This window comes from Stegostoma tigrinum, chromosome 17 (genome assembly GCF_030684315.1).
Source record: "Stegostoma tigrinum isolate sSteTig4 chromosome 17, sSteTig4.hap1, whole genome shotgun sequence".
Lineage (NCBI taxonomy): Eukaryota > Metazoa > Chordata > Chondrichthyes > Orectolobiformes > Stegostomatidae > Stegostoma > Stegostoma tigrinum.
The window spans coordinates 39,377,573-39,398,378 of NC_081370.1; the positions used below are offsets into that span (position 1 = coordinate 39,377,573).

At 43.2% G+C, this 20,806-nt stretch overlaps 1 protein-coding gene across 1 annotated transcript in view; it reads right to left on the reverse strand.

Annotated features, from left to right (window-relative positions):
* Nucleotides 1-20,806, reverse strand: part of spon1b (spondin 1b) — a 342,911-nt gene that overhangs the window by 68,074 nt on the left and 254,031 nt on the right. Inside the window, exon 7 of the mRNA XM_059652106.1 lies at nucleotides 9,085-9,149. Coding sequence (XP_059508089.1) covers nucleotides 9,085-9,149 — 65 coding nt within the window. The remainder of the gene's footprint in view (nucleotides 1-9,084; nucleotides 9,150-20,806) is intronic.

Sequence of the window (20,806 nt, forward strand, 5' to 3'; positions counted from 1 at the left end):
CCGTCTTGTTGATGACTTGTGCAGTGTTATGATACAGCCTTTTCACATGCCATCCTATACCTGAGAGATGGAAGTCATGTTCCCAAACCTTCCTGTCTTGTCTTGGGGGAACTAAATGAACAAATGGGATCTTGCTGAGATAGTATCTGTCACTGTACTGATGCATTTCAGGTGCACACCTGGTAGATCCCACAGAGGTCATCCACCACTCCCTGAAAACAGCCAATAGCACAGAGGTTTTGAACAGCAATCACCTTCACAGTCACCAGGAGGGAATGGCCTCTTGCTCCTACAGCCCTCAGGTCCCATTCCAGCATCTGCCAGCAAAGTTCTGTCACAGTGCCCCAGGACACATAGCCTGAGTTGGCACTGCACCTTGCTCATGGCAAAGAAGTGGCATTGGAGGCAGAAAGCTCTGGGCCTTCTTGGCACATCAAGCACTCTAAAGAGTCCAGAAGAAATGACATCTCTCTTTGTTTGTTGTTCATTGTTCTCTCTACCAGCCTGCTGCTGATCCTGCTATTACCATGAATCCTCGCCCTCCTACATCTTCCTTTGGCTCTGCCTATGGGTGCCACTGCATCCTTGCAAGTTGTATGAGTGAATAGCTTACCTTTGGCCAGCACTGGCTTTTGTAGTGTCATTCTTGCTAATCTTGACAATATTAAAATGCCCATATTTAGTTTGAAAATGCCAATGGCATATTGCAAACAAGGTTCCCTTTCAACTGCGCAACTGCACAGCCACTTATAGATTCACTGCTGGGCACAACCTCAGAGATTCACATTACAGAAAAACATAATTAGACGTCATCCTGATTTAAATATCAATGACTAGCATCCACCTCCGAAGCACCTTGACTCTGCATGCAGAGCAGATAGGCAATGAAATGATTGCAAATGAAAGGCAGCTTGGTTTACAACAGGCAGCTTTGCGTACGGTATTTGTTTCTTCACTGTCCCAGCAGTCAAGAAACATGTATTCTGTGCTTTCACCCATCAAACTGACACTGACTCCACTCAGTCTGGGTTTTATCACCGCCACTTTCATAAGCGATGAAAGGGAAAGCAACTCATGTTGGATACGGTCAGTGCTGGGCGGCCATCGTGCTGCCCACCTTGCTGCCAGGAACCCTTCCCCAAAGCCTCCATGACTCCTTTTACTTTGCATTTCCCAGCAGCCTTGTTCCACCCATTCCCCTCACCCCCTCTATCTTCTGACATGCAGATACAGGTTCTCACCATTTTTCGGGATTACACCTAAATTATGTTCAGTCAGCCTGGTGGATTAACCTCTACATTGCAGAGGCTGAGGGCCAGCTCTCAGGAATATCCTCCTACCTCCCCCCGGAACATGATCACACCATGGAACACCAGGTAATTGTGCCCACTGCTGTCACTAACCTCATTTCATCTGGTAATCTCCCCCCTACTGCCTCCAAACTCATAGTCCCCCCAACTATGATGATCTCACAGAAAGATGCCATGCGGCTGTGTTGGGGTGTTGGGAGTGGAGGAGGAGTAGAACAGGAAGGAACAGTCACTGTGGAAGGCTTACAATGGAGGGGAGGGGATTTTGTGCCTGGTGGTGCAATTCCACTGGAGAAATGTGCACAACCTGCTTCTGCCTCCTTCCCAAAATCCACGGACAGGACGGCCTGGGTGAACCCATTGTTTCTGCTTGCTCCTGCCGCACAGATCCCTTCTCATCCTACTTTGATTTTCTTCCCACTTACATTAACATTTGTTCTGAAGCTTTATATCAGTTTCAGACATTGCAGTTCATGGGCTCTAGCCAACTCCTCTTCTCCACGTACATGCAATCCCATTACACATCCATCCCCAATAGGATGGTCTCAAGGTTCTCTGTTTCTTCCAGGAAAAATGACCTGAACTGATCCCAGCCACACTCTCCTCCAAATGGTTGAACTCATCCTTAATCTGAACAAATTTGCCTCCCACTTTCTTCAGGAAAAAGGGGTGGTCATGGGTACCCACATACACACCAACTTTGCCTGTCACTTCCTTGCTCCTTATTCCAGTCCTACTCTGGGGCCCATCCACAACTCTTTCTCCAGTACACCGATGACACCATCAGTGCTTCTTCCCTCTGTCCTCCAGAATTGGAAAAATTAATCTATTTTGCTTCTAATTTGCACCCTGATCTTACCTTCACCTGCGTCATCTCAGACTCCTCCCTTCTTTTCTTTGACATTTGTGTTTCCATCTCTGGGGATAGGCTGACCAGCAGTACGCGCTACAAAGCAACCTCTCCCATAGCTACCTTGAGTATTTATCTTCATACCCTGCTTCCTGTAAAAACTCTATTCCACTCTCCCAGTTCTTCTAATTCCGTTACATCTGTTCAACGATGCCAACTTTGACAAGAGTCCTCTGATATGCCCACCATGTTCTTTAAGTGAGGTTTTCCCAGCACAATCATTGACAGGGCACTCAGCCAGGTCTGACCCATCTCCCACACATAGGCCCACACTCTGTCTCTTTTCGCTACCTTGTCCTCACCTATCATCATACTGACACCCACATCCAAAGACGCATGAGCCGTCATTTCTCCAGTGGAATTGCACCACCAGGCACAAAATCCCCTCCCCTCCCTTGTCAGCCTTCCACAGTGACTGTTGCTTCCTGTTCCACTCCTCCTCCACTCCCAACACCCCAACACAGCCCCACAGCATCTTTCTGTGAGATCACAGAAGGTTTAACACATGCTGTTTACTTTCTCCCCCTGCCTACTTAGAAGCAAATGGATTTATTAACAATAGATAGCATGGTTTTGTGTGGGAGAAGTTGTGCGTCACTAACTTGGTCAAGCTTTTTGAAAAGGTGACAAAGTTGATTGAAGAAGGAAAAGCAGTTGATGTTGTCTATGTTGACTTTGACAAGGTCCCTTGTGGCAGGCTGGTACAAAAGGTGAAGTCACTTGGTACTGGGTTGAGCTGGCAGGATGGATACAGAACTGGTATAGTCACAGGAGACAGAGGGCAGTGTGGGAAGGATGCTTTTCAGAATGGTCGATTGTGCCTAGTGGTGTTCCACTAGGATCAGTACTGGGACCGCTGCTGTTCATGGTCTACATAAGTGATATGGAGGAAAACATAGCTGGTCTAAATAGTAAGTTTGTGAAGGATACAAAGATTGGTGGAATTATGCATTGTGAGGAGCCCTATCAAAGGATACAGCAGGATATGGATCAGTTTAAGGCATGACAGAAAAATGGCAGATGGAGTTTAATCCAGACAAGTGTGAATTTTGGAAGGTCAAGGATGGGCGGAAATTATACAGTGAATGGTGGAAACCTTAGAAGTATTGATATGCAGAGGGACCTGGGTGTTCAGGTCCACAGGTCATTAAAGGTGGCAGCACAGGTAAATTAGGTAGTATAAAAGGCTTGTGTCATGCTTGCCTTCATCAGAGGGGCATTGGGTATAAAAATAGATAAGTTATGCTGCAACTTTATAGAACTTTATTTAGGTCACACTTGGAATATTGCATGCAGTTCTGGTCACCACACTGCTAGAAGGATATGGATGCTTTGGAGAGCATTCAGAAAAGGTTTAGCAGGAGGTTGCCTGGTACGGGGGATTTTAGCAATAAAGAAAAGTTGTTAGACTAGGTTTGATTCCACTGGAACACAGGAGATTGAGGGGCGACCTGATAGAAACTTACAAGATTGTAAATCGCATGAACAGAGTGGAATGTACAAGACTTTTTCCAAGGATGGAGGGGTCAATTACGAGGGGACACAGGTTCATGGTGAGGGGTTGGAGGTGAGTTTAAAAGATATGTGCGAGGCACGTTTTTCACACAAAGGGTAGTGAGTGCCTGGAAGGCGTTGCCAGAGGAGGTGGTGAAAACAGACACAATGGCAGCATGCAAGAAGCACCTGGATGAATACATGAATAGGAAGGGAATGGAGGAAAATGAATCCTGTAAGTGAGGACTGTTTTAGTGTGGAAGGGCGTGCTGTATTGCTCTTTGTTCTTATTCTCACTATCCAGACACACCTTCCAGGTGAAGCAGTGGTTTACCAGCAATTCACTCAATCTAGTCTATTGCATTCCCTGCTCACAATGTGGGTCTCCTCTAGAATCAGAAACACAGTGCAGAATGGGCAACCACTTTGCAAAACACCTATATCTCTCTGCAAAAAATGACCCTTAGCTTCTAGTTGCCGCCACTTCAATACACCAACTTGTTCCCTGGCCAACATCTATTTGGTCCGTATGTGTTGTTTACACTGAACTACAGGAGCAACCATCCCAACACCCACAAGCGAAGCTGCATTAGAACATTATTCCAACGAGCCACCACACACTGCAGCACAGAGGAACTACGCAGAGCAGAGGAAAATCACCTATACAGCGTATTCAAAAAGAATGGGTACCCTATGAACACAGTCCGCCAATTTCTCAGCAACAAACCCAAACAAACAGACAAAACGGGCTCAGAAACCATAACCACTCTCCCCACATCAAAGACATTTCCAAAATGACTGCCAGACTACTCGGACCTCTTGGCATCACAGTAGCCCACAAACCCACCAACACACTAAAACAGCAGCTAATGAACTTAAAAGACCCTATACAGACAACAAACAAAACGAACGTCATCTACAAAATACCTTGCAAGAACTGTGACAAACACTACATTGGACAAACAGGCAGAAAGCTAGCCACCAGGATACATGAACATCAACTAGCCACAAAACAACATGGCCCACTGTCACTCGTATCCTTACATACAGATGAGGAAGGACACCACTTTGATTGGGACAACACATCCATCCTAGGACAAGCCAAACAGAGACACGCACGGTAATTCCATGAAGCATGGCATTCCAACCAGAACTCCATCAACAAACACATTGATTTGGAGCCAATCTACCATCCTGTGAGAAAAAGAACAGGAAATGACATCACCAACACAGGAAATGACATCACCAACCCAAGGAACCCTAACCAGATAAATAGAAAGCGGGACATAACACCAGCACTTCGTCGGAGGCTCACTGATGATGTTACCTAGAATGGTGACGAAACGTCTGAAAATGAACCTTCCAGCTCAGCGAGCAAACTCACATCCAGAACCTCAACCTGAGCTACAAGTCTTCTCAAAACTTGCTAACAGGACTTCATTTTCCACTTGGGAACTCTGCAACCTTCTGAAATCAATATTGAGTTCCATAATTTTTAGGGTTTGATCATGTTCTCCCATCTCCTTACCCCGAACCCACACACCTGGCCTTGTCATCATATGGGCTGACAGCACACACAACTCGCTGTCATCTACTAATGGTCCCCATCAGCAGCTGATCATTCTCCCAGACTGATCATTATCCTTTCCTTTGTCTGCCCAATTGTGTTTCTCTCTACCTATCATTTACTCTTTCCTCCTTCCCCTAACCCTTCTCTTGCACATGTCCAACGTTTTCCCAACTACAATCAGTTCTGAAGAAGGGTCACTGGACCTGCAAAGTTAACTCTGCTTTCTCTCTAAAGATGATGCCAGACTGCTGAGATTTTCAACGAGTTTTGACTTTGCTAATTATGTCGAACCTGTTCCTCTAGCTTGGCCTATGGAGATCCTTTTTTGGCCATGATCTCCTGCTGCCACCACAGGCACACCATGTACCCTCCTCGATGAGTATCAGACACATCCCCGGCCCTCACTGGCCTCCATGAGTAGTTTCTAGATGGGACAGCCAAGACTCCTGATCCCTGTGTTTGCAGCTTCCTTACTCCATGATTCCTCTGACAATGACTGCTGATGTAGGACTGACCATTGCCAACTCCCTGGACTGTAATTGGACAGATTCCTGACTATGAACATTCCAAGCGGGTGACTGGCCATGGCCCAATCCTGGACTGTGTGCAGATTGTGTCTGAGACTGGCCATCTGGGGCCCCATGACCAACAGTGGACTCCCCTTGACCGAAAGATGTACCAGCCCTCCATGTTTCTAACATTTTATTTGGTCAAATGCGTGTGCAGTGTTAGTGAGTTTTGAGAAGATTTGTAGCTCAGGTTGAGGTTCTGGATGTGAGTTTGCTCGCTGAGCTGGAAGGTTCATTTTCAGACGTTTCGTCACCATTCTAGGTAACATCATCAGTGAGCCTCCGACGAAGCGCTGGTGTTATGTCCCGCTTTCTATTTATCTATTTCTATTAATAAATAGAAAGCGGGACATAACACCAGCACTTCGTCGGAGGCTCACTGATGATGTTACCTAGAATGGTGACGAAACGTCTGAAAACTAACCTTTCAGCTCAGCGAGCAAACTCACATCCAGCATGTGCAGTGTGCTACCATCTGGGCAGCTAGAATGTGCTTTTGATGTTAGATGACATCTACCATTAGTAAAGATAACGGCTTCCACCTGAAAGTTCCCTAATGATAAGAATGAGAGGAAGTCTCTCTGTATGTCTTTGCTAAACAGCATGTCAATACAACAGTGCTGATATCCTTTGGTTCTGGCTGAAGTGCCAATATTCTAAAAAGCATGGCAAGGTATGGATTCTGCAAGCATGCAGGTAGGTGCTAACTCAGTGATCCCTAAGAGAACAAGCAAACAGCCCTGAGATGCAGCCCAGTCCCATCTGCAACCCTGGTGCTGTCAACATGGGCAGTTTTCTTGCAGCAGTACCGTAACAATAATTGCTGGTGCACCCTGCAATGAAAATCTGTGTTTCCTAAGTGGCCTGCCAGCATATCAGAGAGTTGCCATGATGTTTGTGAGAGGTTGACAAATGCCAGATGTCAATGTCTATGGTTGAGGGGAGCTTGTGGCTGAGGTCTGTGGATTGTGCCCTGAGAGGCTGTTTGGCCGAATACAATACGGAAGTCCTTCAGAGCATGTGGCTTAGCTGAAGTCAACAGATACATGCTCTGATTTCCATGTTGGGTTTTCATTCTACCTAACTTGTTAGGAATATTTGATACGATAAGAAAGTAATTATTAATGAAGCAATTTGTTCCATTACCAAAGTGTATGGCTAACTTGTATTCCATTACAAGCAGTAATTCCTCTTTATCAGCAACTTGCCTTTACCGACAAGAAACCCTCAGCATTGCTTGTGAAAAACATAAAAGATGGAGAATGGTCCCAATGTCAAAATTCACTTTGCTGGATTTCTTCTTTGATTCTGCCGTAAATCTCACAACAGTCCAAGTTTCTCAGACCTCTATAAGATTCTACCCAATGTGTCTCATGGCATCTACAAGCATTACAATGTTCCCAATTGATATAAAATTAAGCATGACACATCAGTGAATAAGAAAAGTGCAAATTTAGGCACATAATTTGTGAGTGAGTGGAGCTCCTTCTAACAGTTTTTGAGCAAACTAAACAGTAGAAAAAAATGTTGTGCTTTAATTGTTCTTACACAAGAAGTCTGCTTGCTACCAAACTGGAATGAATATCCGGAGCTAGGCAAATTTCCTCACATCCATTTTCTCCTTGAAATCATCAGCTCTCATTAGTCAACTCTCCCATCCCACTCAAGGCCTGGGCAAAGTGACTCTCTGGGCTTCTTCCCTGCTCCTGAACACTTTCTGTTAGCCTAAAGATCAAGCAGGGTGAGTGCTTGGTTACCACTTACCTACTTAAGGGTTCAGTTGTAGACAACACCTTTGGCTAGCCTAGGTCTTTCCCATCCCACTGTAAATTATAACAAGACCAAGGGAGGCAGCAGTGTGCTGGGGAGGCTGCCTGAAAATCTTTATGGGCCTCTTTCCCACCTGCAAACGTGCCTGTGGAGGTGGGTGTAATTCTGCCTATAATCTAACAACTCTCTGTTTGAAGAGAGTTTTCTCAATAACTCTTCTCATGCTTTTTGTGAGAATTTTGGATTAATAAGCTCTTGACATGGACTCCCCAACCTTAGCCAGTGACGTTAGCTTGCCCCTATTCACTCTGTTACAATTGGCTGTGTTCTTAACAAAGATACACTATTTAACCTCTTACCTACACTAGCAGAAACAGTCACAACATTTGAGGTGCTTCCTTAGAACTAATGCTTCTGGTCCCCCACACAGGCAGTGCCATCAGGGTTAAGAACTGCTATGATAATTTCCACGAAATTCGCTACAATAACTATTATTAAGTGAAATAAAAAAGACACCCTTACATTTATGCACAATATTTCTTTGTTGTAATCCAGGCTGAAGATATTGTGCATTGCGGATTCTTACTTTTCCTCCATTATGTTCATGGAGACAAAGGGCTGAAAGGATACATTTACTTCATCCAGCCTGTACTGTCATTTGACTAGATTATGGCTGATCTGTGACTTTATTCCATATGCTCAGCTTCACCTCTATCGCTTCTTAGTTTTGGATTACAAAAATCTATTAAACCTATCAGAAAAACTCAGTTCTGAGGAAGGGTCACTGGACCCAAAATGTTCATGCTGATTTCTTACCACAGAAACTGCTAGACTTGCTGAGTTTTTCCAGCAAATTTCTGTTTCTGTTTCTGATTTCCAGCATCTGCGGTTCTTTTGATTTCTAGCAGTCGCAGGTTTATAATAAATAATTGATCGATTGCCATTTGTGGAAGTGAGTCCCAATCTTCTACCATACTTAAGGCCCTCAGTTGGATACAGTATCTGTTGACTGTTTTAGATCTTGCCTATACCACTGTAAAGTTACAAAGAGGTCAAGGGGAACAGCAAGGTGAAGGAAAGACCACCTGAAACATTTTATGAGACTCTTTCCCTCACGTGCAAGCACATTACTGGAGAGTAAATATTATTCTGCCCATTATCCAACAACTCTTTTGTGTAAAGAAAATGTGCTCAATTTCACTCCTGAAAGGTCTGACTCTAATTTGTAGACTTTTTGACTATTCACCATAGCCCACTAAAGATTCAGCAGAATGTTTATTGTGAGCCAGCCAACTGCACAATATTCACACAAAAGGCACCAATGTTTCTTTCCTCCAAATTAAAACATCTGCAAGAATATACATTTGTCAAACATAAAGCTCTCATGTCAAAGATGAAGTTCCTGTTATGTTGCGGATAATATATAGTTTGAGAATAAGAGAGAACTGCCATGTAACTTACACGTTCAGAGGTTGCCAAGCAGGCCACTGAGCCTTCGCTTTGATGACAGTCAAAACACTCTCACCCTAAAGAGGTAAACAAGAAAAGGAAAGTCAGTATACTCCATATGATGAAGATTCCAGCAAACCTGTAACAAAAGAAATGAAGGGGGAATAACAAGGTATAGAGCTGGATGAACACAGCAGGCCAAGCAGCATCAGAGGAGCAGGAAGGCTGACATTTCGGGCCTAGACCCTTCTTCAGACGATTTTCTGAAGAAGGGTCTAGGCCTGAAACGTCAGCCTTCCTGCTCCTCTGATGCTGCTTGGCCCGCTATGTTCATCCATCTGTACACCTTGTTATCTCAGATTCCCCAGCATCTGCAGTTTCTACCATCTCTGACACAAAAGAAATGAAGCTGGGATTTAAAAGACTTTAGAGCTGAACCTGTCCCTACGTCCAATCATGCCACTGCCTGTACTATGCTGGAACCATTACATGCAAGGATGTTGAATTTAGGGCACAGAAACAGACCATCAGGCCCAACAACTCTGAAGAAGCCTCCTCCCATTTTACTTCATTTGACTGTATCAGCATAGTTCCCTCTTTCTTTTTCACACACTTACGTATTCAGCTTCCTTTACGCTAGTTGCATCAACTACTTCCTGTGGAAATGCGTTTTTCAGTCTGTAAAAGTTTTCTCTTGAATTATTAATTGGCATCCTCACAGACTGCCTTGTATTGGTAGTTATGGGCTCTTCCACAAATGGAAACATGGTTCGGTATGACAACCTTCACACATTCCTTCATTATTATATAGAGTGGAGAAAGGATTGCCAGTATGTTAATCTTTCCTCAGAGATATCATTAGACAGGACACCTTTGATATATCTTACCATTATCTACTCAACACTTATTTACGTCTCAATTCCTTCCTCACACATAAAAATCCTGCTTTCAAGACATTGGCGAGCCAAACCATGTTAAACAATCATGGTAAAGCATTCCATGTTTTAGTGAATCTCTAGCTGAAACCAATTCTCCTCAACTCTGGTTTTTTTAGCTTGCCACAATGATTTGAATCTATGAAGTGTCTTAAATCATAGGATATCAAAACAATCTGCAAAAACCTTAGAAAATGGAGGCAACTGGAAGAGAGATTAGGAAGGGCAAGCAGTAACTTATCGAGTTTCAGGGATCCTTGAAGGAGGAAAGGGTAGAGGAGGAATTGGAACAGTTAAGGGGAGGAGATACCAGTGAATGGGATTCTGAACGGCTGAAGGCATGGTTTCTAATATGTGTGCATATGTGCAAGAGGCTAGAGATGGAGAAAACAAGAAGTTGGGGAGCAGTGTGTAACACTATAGGAAATTTTTAATGATTTTATCAAATAAAACATTGGTTAGGCTATAGCTGGAATTCTGTGTGCAGTTCTGGTCAACACAGTCAGCAGCACAGTGGCTCAGTGGTTAGCACTGCAGCCTCACAGCACCAGGGGCCCGGGTTTGATTCCACCCTCGGGTGGCTGTCTGTGTGGAGTTTGCAATTTCTCCCTGTGTCTGTGTGGGCTTCCTCCGGCTGCTCCGGTTTCCTCCCACAGTCCAAAGATGTGCAGGCTAGGTGGATTGGCCATGCTAAATTGCCTGTAGTGTTCAGGGGTGTGTAGGTTAGGTGGGTTGTAGGGTTCTGGGTGGGATGCTTTAAGGGTCGGTGTGGACTTGTTGGGCCGAAGGGCCTGTTTCCATACTTTAGGGATTGTATGGAATTTTATGACACAATCACACTGGAGAGGAGATTCATCAGGATGTTGCCTGTAATGAAAAGGCTCAGTTATGAGGAGAAGCTGTGTTTGTTTTTCTTGGAGTAGAGGAGGCTAAGAGAGTGATCTGATAGGAATATACAAAATTATGAGAGGTACAGACAGAGTGGATTATGAGAATCTCTTCACCATGGCAGATGTGTTGGAGACCAGAGGGCATTAGTTTAGGTGAGGAGTAAGTGGCTTATAGGAGATAAGCAAAAGAATTTTTTCACCCAGAGGGTGGTAAATGTATGGAACCTGTTGCCTGAGAGAGTGGTGAAGGCAGACACTCTTGCAACATTTAAGAAGCTTATCAATGAGCACTTAAAATACCTGGACATAGTAGACTATTCAGGTAAATGTGATAAGTGTGGTCTGGGGTTTATTGACTGGCATAGATGGGGTGGGCAAAAAGGCTTGTTAAGTCTATGAGTCTAAGTTATAACTTCAGGAACCTTAAGTTTACAGAATAGCTGACTGGAAAATTTCTCACTTTACACCTTAGCGATAATGATTTTTATTTTAACTGGCCAGCGCCATGGCTAAAGTAATGATAGGAGCATATGATAGAAGAGCACAATAAATTTGAGGTCCAAATGCTAATAAATCTGAGCAATTATAATTATCAATGAAAACTGAAACCCATTCTCTCAAGAATTTTATCTAGATTTACGAAAATAACTTTCCCACTTTCTGAAAGACCATAAGATGCAGGAGCAGAAAGTTCATCATTTGGTCCACCAAGTGTGCTCTGCAATTCAGTGAAATCATGGCTGATCCGATAACCTTTAATTCCACTTTCTTGCCTTATCCCCATATCCCTTGATTCTCTTAATGATTAGAAATCTGTCTATCTCAACAGTGAACACATTTCCATGTCCTTTTGTAGCAAAGAATTCCACAGATTTATGACCTTCCGTAAGAAGAAAATCAGCCTTATCTCTGTGTTAAATGGCCTACCCCTTACGCTGAGATTATGTCCTCTGGTTCGAATATCTCCCACATAGGAAACAACCGCACTGCATCGACCCTGCGTTATGATCCCAGTTGAAATTAAGATCGGATCAGTCAGGTCACAGACTAAAATCTGGCTTGATATATCATATTTTGTTTTTTGTTCTTTGGATTTAATGAATGATCTTAACTCAAAACACAAGGACTCAATAATGAGGATATGGGTTTAACAATGAAACAAAAGTTTATTATACAAAAGAAATGATGGCAAATCAGAATAAACCAAACTATTTACATGTGATATAAATTTAAACGTTTTGAAACAAGCAACAAAATATGATCCTATTGACGCCCACAGCACTCCTTTAACTCACATCCCTATCTCATCTTTGTATATTCATTTAACTGATTTTTGGACTCTGGGTTTGAAGAATCTGGGAACCTGTTCAATAAGTCTTCACACAACTGAGTTTAGATATTCTCAGCTTCAAATAAATCCTACAGGATTTTAATCAACCACTTTTATCTGGAAATTTCAATTCAGACTCTTCAGATTGAGGTAACCTATCTCTTCAGGAACATAAGTTTTTTCCGTCCACTTTTAACCATGACCTCTGCAAACTCGAAAGACTTCAAAGTGCTAACTGTGTTTGCAATTTTGGATGATGATTTTCGTCCTGTTTTCACAGATTGAACGTACGTAATTGTCTGGTTTCCCTTCAGGCACTGCTGTTTTTGTCCTGTTATTCTTAATTGTGTTTAGCAATTTAGTTGCCCATCAGTTCTGTTTAACAGCTGCTACTTGATACACTGTGCTTTGCAAAATTTTGGAAATGTATTAAGAGTTGTTATGTTAACTTGTGTCAAAACTCTCCTCCCGACCCTCGTTGCAGCAGGTGCATCTGTACCTGCAGAGATGGATTGGGGTAGCTATTTTTCATAGCAATATCCTGTCTCTTACATTGGAAACACATTTCTACTAAATTAAAGCTGTAATTATATTTGTAATGTAAAGCCCAGTAAGATTATACAAAATGCAATTACTAAATGTGTCCTTGTGGGGAGAAGTGAACAGTGTGAAAATGCAGCTTTCATTACTTATTATCTCCCTTCTGGGAATTAGGAGTTACAAAAGGAATTTGCAGAATCTTCTGAAAACATTAGTATTTCTCAAAGGCTCTTTTAAATCGGGAAATACAGGTGACAAATAAAGACTCATTATGTTGGATGACCCAAGTTTGAAAGGCGTCAGAAGGCAATTATTTGGTGTGAAGAATCTATAAAGATTCATAACTCTTTGAGTGAAGAAATTTCTCCTCATTCCAATCTGTAAAGATTGACACCTTAACCTGAGACTATGCCCTCAAATTTGAAATTCCCCAGCCAGCAGAAGGATTGTCAGTATTAGAAATCCAGGTCCCTTTTTTGGGGAGGGTGAATAGTTGTTAATGGGGATTGTTAGTGTCTAACAATAGGTTGTGTGTAATGGCTGGCTATGTGATAACAAGGCCTGGTGTGTGGAGAAGGGAGCTAGGACACAGAAGAGTTTAGGCCCTAAAATTTTTGAACTCGATATTGAGTCTGGAGGGCTGCAGGATCCCCAACCGGAAAATGAGGCGTTGTTCTTTCAGCTTGCGTTGAGCTTTGCTGGAACACTGCATCAAGCCAGAGACACAGATGTTGGCCAGGGAGCAGGGAGGTGTGTTAAAGTGGCAGGCAGCAGTTAGCTCAGAGTCTTTTCTGCGAGCAGAATGTAGATGTTCTGTTCATCCTGTCTCAGAAGTAGGGAACCCTATCACTGTGCCACAAGTGTCACACAGAATATTTTGAATCCATCTGTTGATAAATGTTTTATGCCTAGAGGAGGTTGGACATGAACCTAGCCCACTTAGCCTGGAGGCAGGAACGCTACTGCTACTGCTAGAGTTGATTAGGAGCATGTGATGCTCATTGGACATTGTATTTAATGGCTGGGTTCCTTCAATTTGAAGATGTGTTAATTAGTGATGATAGTTAACAGATGAAAAATACCGCAGGTGATTTGGTGTTAGGAGAAAAGCCATTGGGTTATGTGTGCTAACACTGCCAGATATAGAAGGAAAAAGAAGGAAATTTAAAAGCAATACAAGCTGGATTCCTGATCCACTGTGGAGGAGTGTGGATAAGTCGAAGGACCTTCTGGTGGGCCTGGCTAAATTGGCCATTGATAGGTCCAGGCAATAGGCAGCAGAGGAGATTGCAGTATTAATTGTTTGCTCCTCTTTTACAACTATGCGTGTGCCTGAGTTTCAATGAAGAGGGTGCACGGGTGACCATCGATACTCTCAATGCTTTTATAGAAAGGTGGGCACTGCAAGAGGTATAGTCCTGTATCACCCCTTCCAACTTATTTTGAATTATCCCCCTGTCTCCCCCCACCTCTTCCTCACCTTTAGTAGTTGTATTGACCTTGCTGGGCAGTGCATGTAACCTGATTAAACAGAAATATGGATGACTTAGCAGTTGTGGATAATGGGTGAAGAATACCATGGATGATTTGGTGTTGGAAAAGTATGTTCTTTTGTGAGTAAGAACAGGTTGGGATATTAATAAAAGAACAAAAACAGAAACTGCTGGGAAAACTCCGCAGGTCTGACAGCATCTGCAAGGAGGAATACAGTTCACTGGATCCAAAACTCTGATTTCGCTCCACAGATGCTGCCTGACCTGCTGAGTTTTTACATTAATTTCTGATTTCTAGCATCTACAGGTATTTCTGTCTCTTTAAAGAAAAAAGGAGCTGGGTTCCTCATACCTCCACTGCTGAACCAGGAGGCCTGGGTTTAAAGGCCCACCTGCTCCAGAGCTGTGAACAGGTTAATTGATAATATCCCCAGTGGGAATTGTCTTCTACACGGGAAAAGTCCCAGATGGGAAACGGCAGACCTGTGTTTGTAAACTGAGATAACACGGTGTGAAGCTGGATGAACGCAGCAGGGCAAGCAGCTTGGCCTGCTGTGTTCATCCAGCTTCACACCGTGTTATCTCAGATTCTCCAGCATCAGCAGTTCCTGCTATCTCTGTGTTTGTAAACTGTAGGTTTATAATAAAATCCTTTACTGCTTAATACAACATATGGATCATTGGTCTGTTAAACCATCAGTGACTACCTATCGAGGCCCTTCAGAATCTTGTATGGTAAAAGGTGTTCATCTTTACTTAACTCCAGAGAGAATGGTGGCTCAGTGGTTGGCACTCCAGCCTCACAGAACCAGGCACCTGGGTTTGGTTCCACCCTCAGGTGACTGTGCAGAGTTTGCAGTCTCCCGGTGTCTGCATGGGTTTCCTCCAGGTGCTCTGGTTTCCTCCCATAGTCCAAAGATGTGCACGGTGGATTAGCCATGCTAAATTGGCCAAAGTGCGCAGGCTAGGTGGATAAGGATTACAGGATAGCGTAGGAGAGTGGGTCTGGTGGGATGCTGTTCAGAGGGTTGGTGTGAACTTGATGGGCCAAATGGCCTGAATGCACACTGGAGGGATTCTATGATAGTATAAACCCAATTTATTTACCCTTTGCATCACAGGAGAAGCGCTTAATGACAATGGTGCAATAAGTCCTGAAAGCCATAGAAGTATGGAAAAAAAGAATGTTGGAACATTAGATTTGAAGCTAAGGTGATTAAAAGAAAAGGAATACTTGCATTTATGTAGTCACCTTTGCAACCTCAGGACACAGCAAACATTTTGGAGCCAGTGTTGCAATTTAGGAAAATTGGCAGCCAATGTGTGCACAGCAGACTCCCAAAAATAGCAATGCGATAATGATCTGTTTTATGACGTTGCTGAAACATTGTAATTGGCCAGGGCACTGGGGTGAACTTACTGACTCTTTTTAAAAATAGTACAGCGTTCTTCTACACCCAGCTTGAGAGAGCAAACATGTTTTCAAGGTTTCATCTCAACTGAAAGAAAACACCTTGAACAGCGCCGCACTGCCCCAGGATTGTAATGAGATGTCAAACTAGTTTTTGGGAGCGAGTCTCACCTGAACTGAGATTTAACTGACAACGTTATGACTCTATGAATAGAGCCACCACTGAGTCACAGTTGAGCTTGTTTAGTCTTGCTTTCAATATATGGATAAGGATGAGAGACAGGACATTGGACTTTGAGATTTTATGTTTAGCTGAATAACACAGCATGAGCAAGGATTATGATGTTTATGCTATGCCTTTATTGTGGTAGAATCAAGACAGATCTCAAAAACATTCATTCATTCATCATTAACAGTTGCTATGCCATTGTCCATATAAAGTGCCTCTTGCAACTCCCTCTCCGATTTACAGTATCTACAAAAAATTTCTACAGGAATGGTGCCAGATCTACAGGAATAATGCCAGATGACTGGAGGATAGCAAATGTGGTTCCCCTGCTCAAGAAGGGGAGTAGAGACAATCCTGGTAATTACAGACCAATGAGCCTTATCTCAGTTGTTGGTAAAGTGTTGGAAAAGGTTATAAGGGATAGGATTTATAATCATCTAGAAAAGAATAAATTGATTAGGGATAGTCAGCACGGTTTTGTGAAGGGAAGGTCGTGCCTCACAAACCTTATTGAGTTCTTTGAGAAGGTGACCAAACAGGTAGATGAGAGTAAACCGGTTGATGTGGTGTATATGGATTTCAGCAAGGCGTTCGATAAGGTTCCCCACAATAGGCTATTGTACAAAATGCGGAGGAATGGAATTGTGGGAGATATAGCAGTTTGGATCGGAAATTAGTTTGCTGAAAGAAGACAGAGGGTGGTAGTTGATGGGAAATGTTCATCCTGGAGACCAGTTACTAGTGGTGTACCGCAAGGGTCGGTGTTGAGTCCACTGCTGTTTGTCATTTTTATAAATGACCTGGATGAGGGCGTAGAAGGATGGGTTAGTAAATTTGCAGACGACACTAAGGTCGGTGGAGTTGTGGATAGTGACGAAGGATGCTGTAGGTTGCAGAGAGACATAGATAAGCTGCAGAGCTGGGCTGAGAGGTGGCAAATGGAGTTTAATGCAGACAAGTGTGAGGTGATGCACTTTGGTAGGAGTAACCAGAAGGCAAAGTACAGGGCTAATGGTAAGATTCTTAGTAGTGTAGATGAGCAGAGAGATCTCGGTGTCCACGTACACATATCCTTAAGTTGCCACCCAGGTTGACAGGGCTGTTAAGAAGGCATACAGTGTTTTAACTTTTATTAATAGAGGGATCGAGTTCTGGAACCAAGAGGTTATGGTGAAGCTGTACAAAACTCTGGTGTGGCCGCACTTGGAGTATTGTGTACAGTTCTGGTCACCGCATTATAAGAACGATGTGGAGGCTTTGGAAAGGGTGCAGAGGAGATTTACTAGGATGTTGCCTGGTATGGAGGGAAGGTCTTACGAGGAAAGGCTGAGGGACTTGAGGCTGTTTTCATTTATAACTGGCAATGTGACTTGTTTCCCAAATGAACATCTTCATACCTTGTATCGCACAGTGAGAACGTAATTAAAAATAATGAAAACACGAACGACCCAGTATACACCGGAATAAATGGGACCAACACTTGATAAAAGTGCTATCACATTGCAGGAGTCAGGCCAACTTAGATATACGAGGTACATCATCATGCCCATTTGACAAGCATCAGGTAGATTGTGAACATAGTCAGTCTATCCTGAGAGACACTTCCTCCCATTTACAGTGATGAGTCCTGTAAAATAGTCATTGACAACATAGCACTATTAATACATGAGTGAAATTTAATAACCTATTCTGGATTAGACACAATATGCTCTCAGGGGCTAAATTGCCTTTTGCTCCAACTTGGAACTCAGCATTAGACCATTTTAATTAACTGTCTAGCTAGGAAGTACTCTATAAGATTACTGCAGCATCTGTATATTTTCCACTGAATTACATAATTTACCTCTTCAAAGCAAAATTAAATCCAGAAACTGAACATACTTGAATTGGCAAAAAGGAATCACAGGATGGTTTAAACTTCAAACTGCAAAAAGATAAAATTTCCAGTAAATGTTTCAGCCACTTGGAACACATTCCAATCAATCCTGAGGGATTAATAGGGCAATTTCAAGAAGTGTTGCTTGATTTTTGTTTTTTAAGAAATCTAAGACATTCAAGGATGGAAACTGTTGATCCAACAACCAAACAAGAGGTAGTAAGCATCTTCCAAACCTGCAACCTTCTGTCATCTAGAATGACTAGGACAGGTGGTGTATGGGAAGATCATCATGTGCAATGACAACTCTCCTCCCCACCAACAATCTCTTCACTTGGAACTATATCACAGTTCCTCCAGTGGGTCAACATCTTGGAAATCCCTCCCTAACAGTATTGTGAGTGTGTTCATATCTCAAAGACTTCAGCAATTGAAGAAGGCACCTCACTACCACAAAGTTAAATGCTGGCCTGGCCAGAAACTCCAAAATCCCATGGAACGAAGAAATGTCTTGAGATGCAGCCTTTGTTATCCCAGGGATGCTAATTAGCAAAGTGTGGCACTAAGAAAGCAAAAGGTGAGGTGACGTAGCTCTTCTCTCATTTTCCCATGGTGATTCCTTTTTGACGTTCGGAAATTGTTAGGATCTGCAGTGAGTCCAGAAGAGTGGGGGTTGAGGGTTTAGTGGGAAAAAAAACCTGTGAGAGTGGAGGGTGACAGTGGAGGGGGAAAGAGACCTGCCAGAATGGAGCTGCTTGGAGGCCTTCAGTGGGGGTTGAGGGTAAATGTGGTAGCACTGAAGGGAGGAGCTGTGAGACTGACCATGTTTGAGAGTAGGAGCACAGCTTGGTAAGAGCTCCACGCTGCCCATTACTGCCTCAGAGTCTCAATCACCAAATTTCAGCTTGAGACATCACCTGGAGTCTTGACTGTCACTTTGGGAAGGCCTGAAATAAGAAATGGCAGTTTTCTCCCATTCATGATGTACGCTCGTGAAACAATTGGATTTTTACAACAATCCAGTAGCTTTTCTGCTTATAAAACAAGAGAAAGAGCTTACATTTATATAGCACCTTTCATGCCTGCTGTAGTGAATGTGAATGTTCCAGAGGAGAGACTGCTAAGGTCAAATTGCTAAACCCTTTGGCCCTTCAGAATAGCGCTCCCTCATTATTGCACTAAAATGGCCACTTCAACCTTTGTTCTTCTACTCTGACTTTATTTTACTCCTACTTTAACTGTTATTAAGTGCTGACTAACTTGTTCCAGCATTGAAACAGTGATTTTGGTCAAGTTTGAGAATATTAATCAGGTTTGTCAATGTCTCCGGAGGTTGTGAAATATCTTCTTGTGTTAAATAACATATAATCTGCTGATGAGTTGGCTCTTGGATGCCACGTACCTGTTGCACCTCGTAGACAATTTCAGTGGGTTTTGTGGAGTCTCTCTCTCCATGAGCTCTCACGAGTAATATTACACAATTCTCCACAGTGTCTCACTATGTATGCACCACTGTTCTGTGGCACCCACTCTCATTATTTTGGATTCGACAATGAGAGATTTTCTTGCCACTACCAGAACCTACTGGGACGCTGGGCAAATGATGCCATGTTTAAAGTCCAGCCAAGCACCAGGTCAAGTGCTGTTCAGCAGGAGCTGCCCTACATGGGTTTGGCATAAGCTGATAGCACATGATAATAGGTGTGACATGGATGTAGTACAGTACCACATGGCAACATGCCCATCCCCTTGACTCGTGACTGCTGAAACCCATGAAAAAGCTGGCTGGCTTTGTGTCTATGCTAAATGGCAAGGTAAGACAGAAGTACTGCAAACTTTTAAGTTGTGAGTGGAACACAAAAAGACAAGACAGGGACGATATAAGCATCCAAGTAGGGATAAAGTGAATGAAGATAGAAAGCGTGCAAATCTGAGCTTCAGACTGATCCAATAAAGGAGGTGGGTGCTTGACCCAACATGGGAAGTGTCCTGGCAGCAATATTACAATAAAGGGTGTCATTGCACTACAAAGTGCAGCACGAAAGTAGATAACTATATTCTCTGTATGTCTGAGAGGCATCATGATGATATGGTGAGACTAGTATGTGCCTGATGCCAAGCTCCATGGAGAGGGGTCATTGCCCATGGAGTATACCACGAAAACTTGGGGACTGCTGTCCAAGATGGAAGCTCAGATAGGCAAACTGGAGCCTCTTGGTATCTGCTCTGACCTTCTCGTCAGCAATTGCCAATGTCTAGGTTCGATCTAGCATGTGGCAGAGTAGGGAATTGCTTATTAATGATGTGAAGTTAGGTACTAAGGAAGAGTCAATGCATGCAAATTGGCCTCTCCGCTCACTTGTGGGATTCTCATCTTGCCATTCAAGTCTTAATTACAGAATTGGTCTCTTGTTTCTCAAAGGCAGAGAATATCGCATTTCCAATCATGTCGTATTTTCCCAACTGAGTCATTAACCCCTACGTCATTCAGGGGCTGGGAAATCTCAACTCAATGTCTTTAAATTTCTCTATGGCACATAGTGCGACACAGAAAATGGATGGTAAATTGCTGCAATTGTCCCCCATGCATAATTTGTTTTATCTTCAAAATTGCTTCTATGTTTATCTTCTACAATGTTCTCCTTATCGTTTTATTACAGTACAGGAGTAACATTTCACTTTCGTGCTTTACATTTCAGTTAGATTTCTTGTGTGTAGTTCTCTTTGTTCTCAGATAGTGAGTTTTAATTTGGGATCCTGCCCGTGTTCGTGGGGCTCGTTGGGATGGATACTCCCACTGGGATAATTGAAATTGGTCTTCCCAACATCATCCCACCAACCTCTGACTTGTCTCTTGTGTCATGTTGGGCAATGAAAGTGTCAGGCAGCCTGAAAATCTGTGGGCCAGTTTAGTCCCTTAGGTGACTGATCAGTAGCGGCTTGAAGAGATCTCATTCTACCTCCACCCTATTTTACCTCTGCAACTGGTTGGTGCAAAGTCACCAGTTTTCTTCAAGGTGAGGTGAGGCC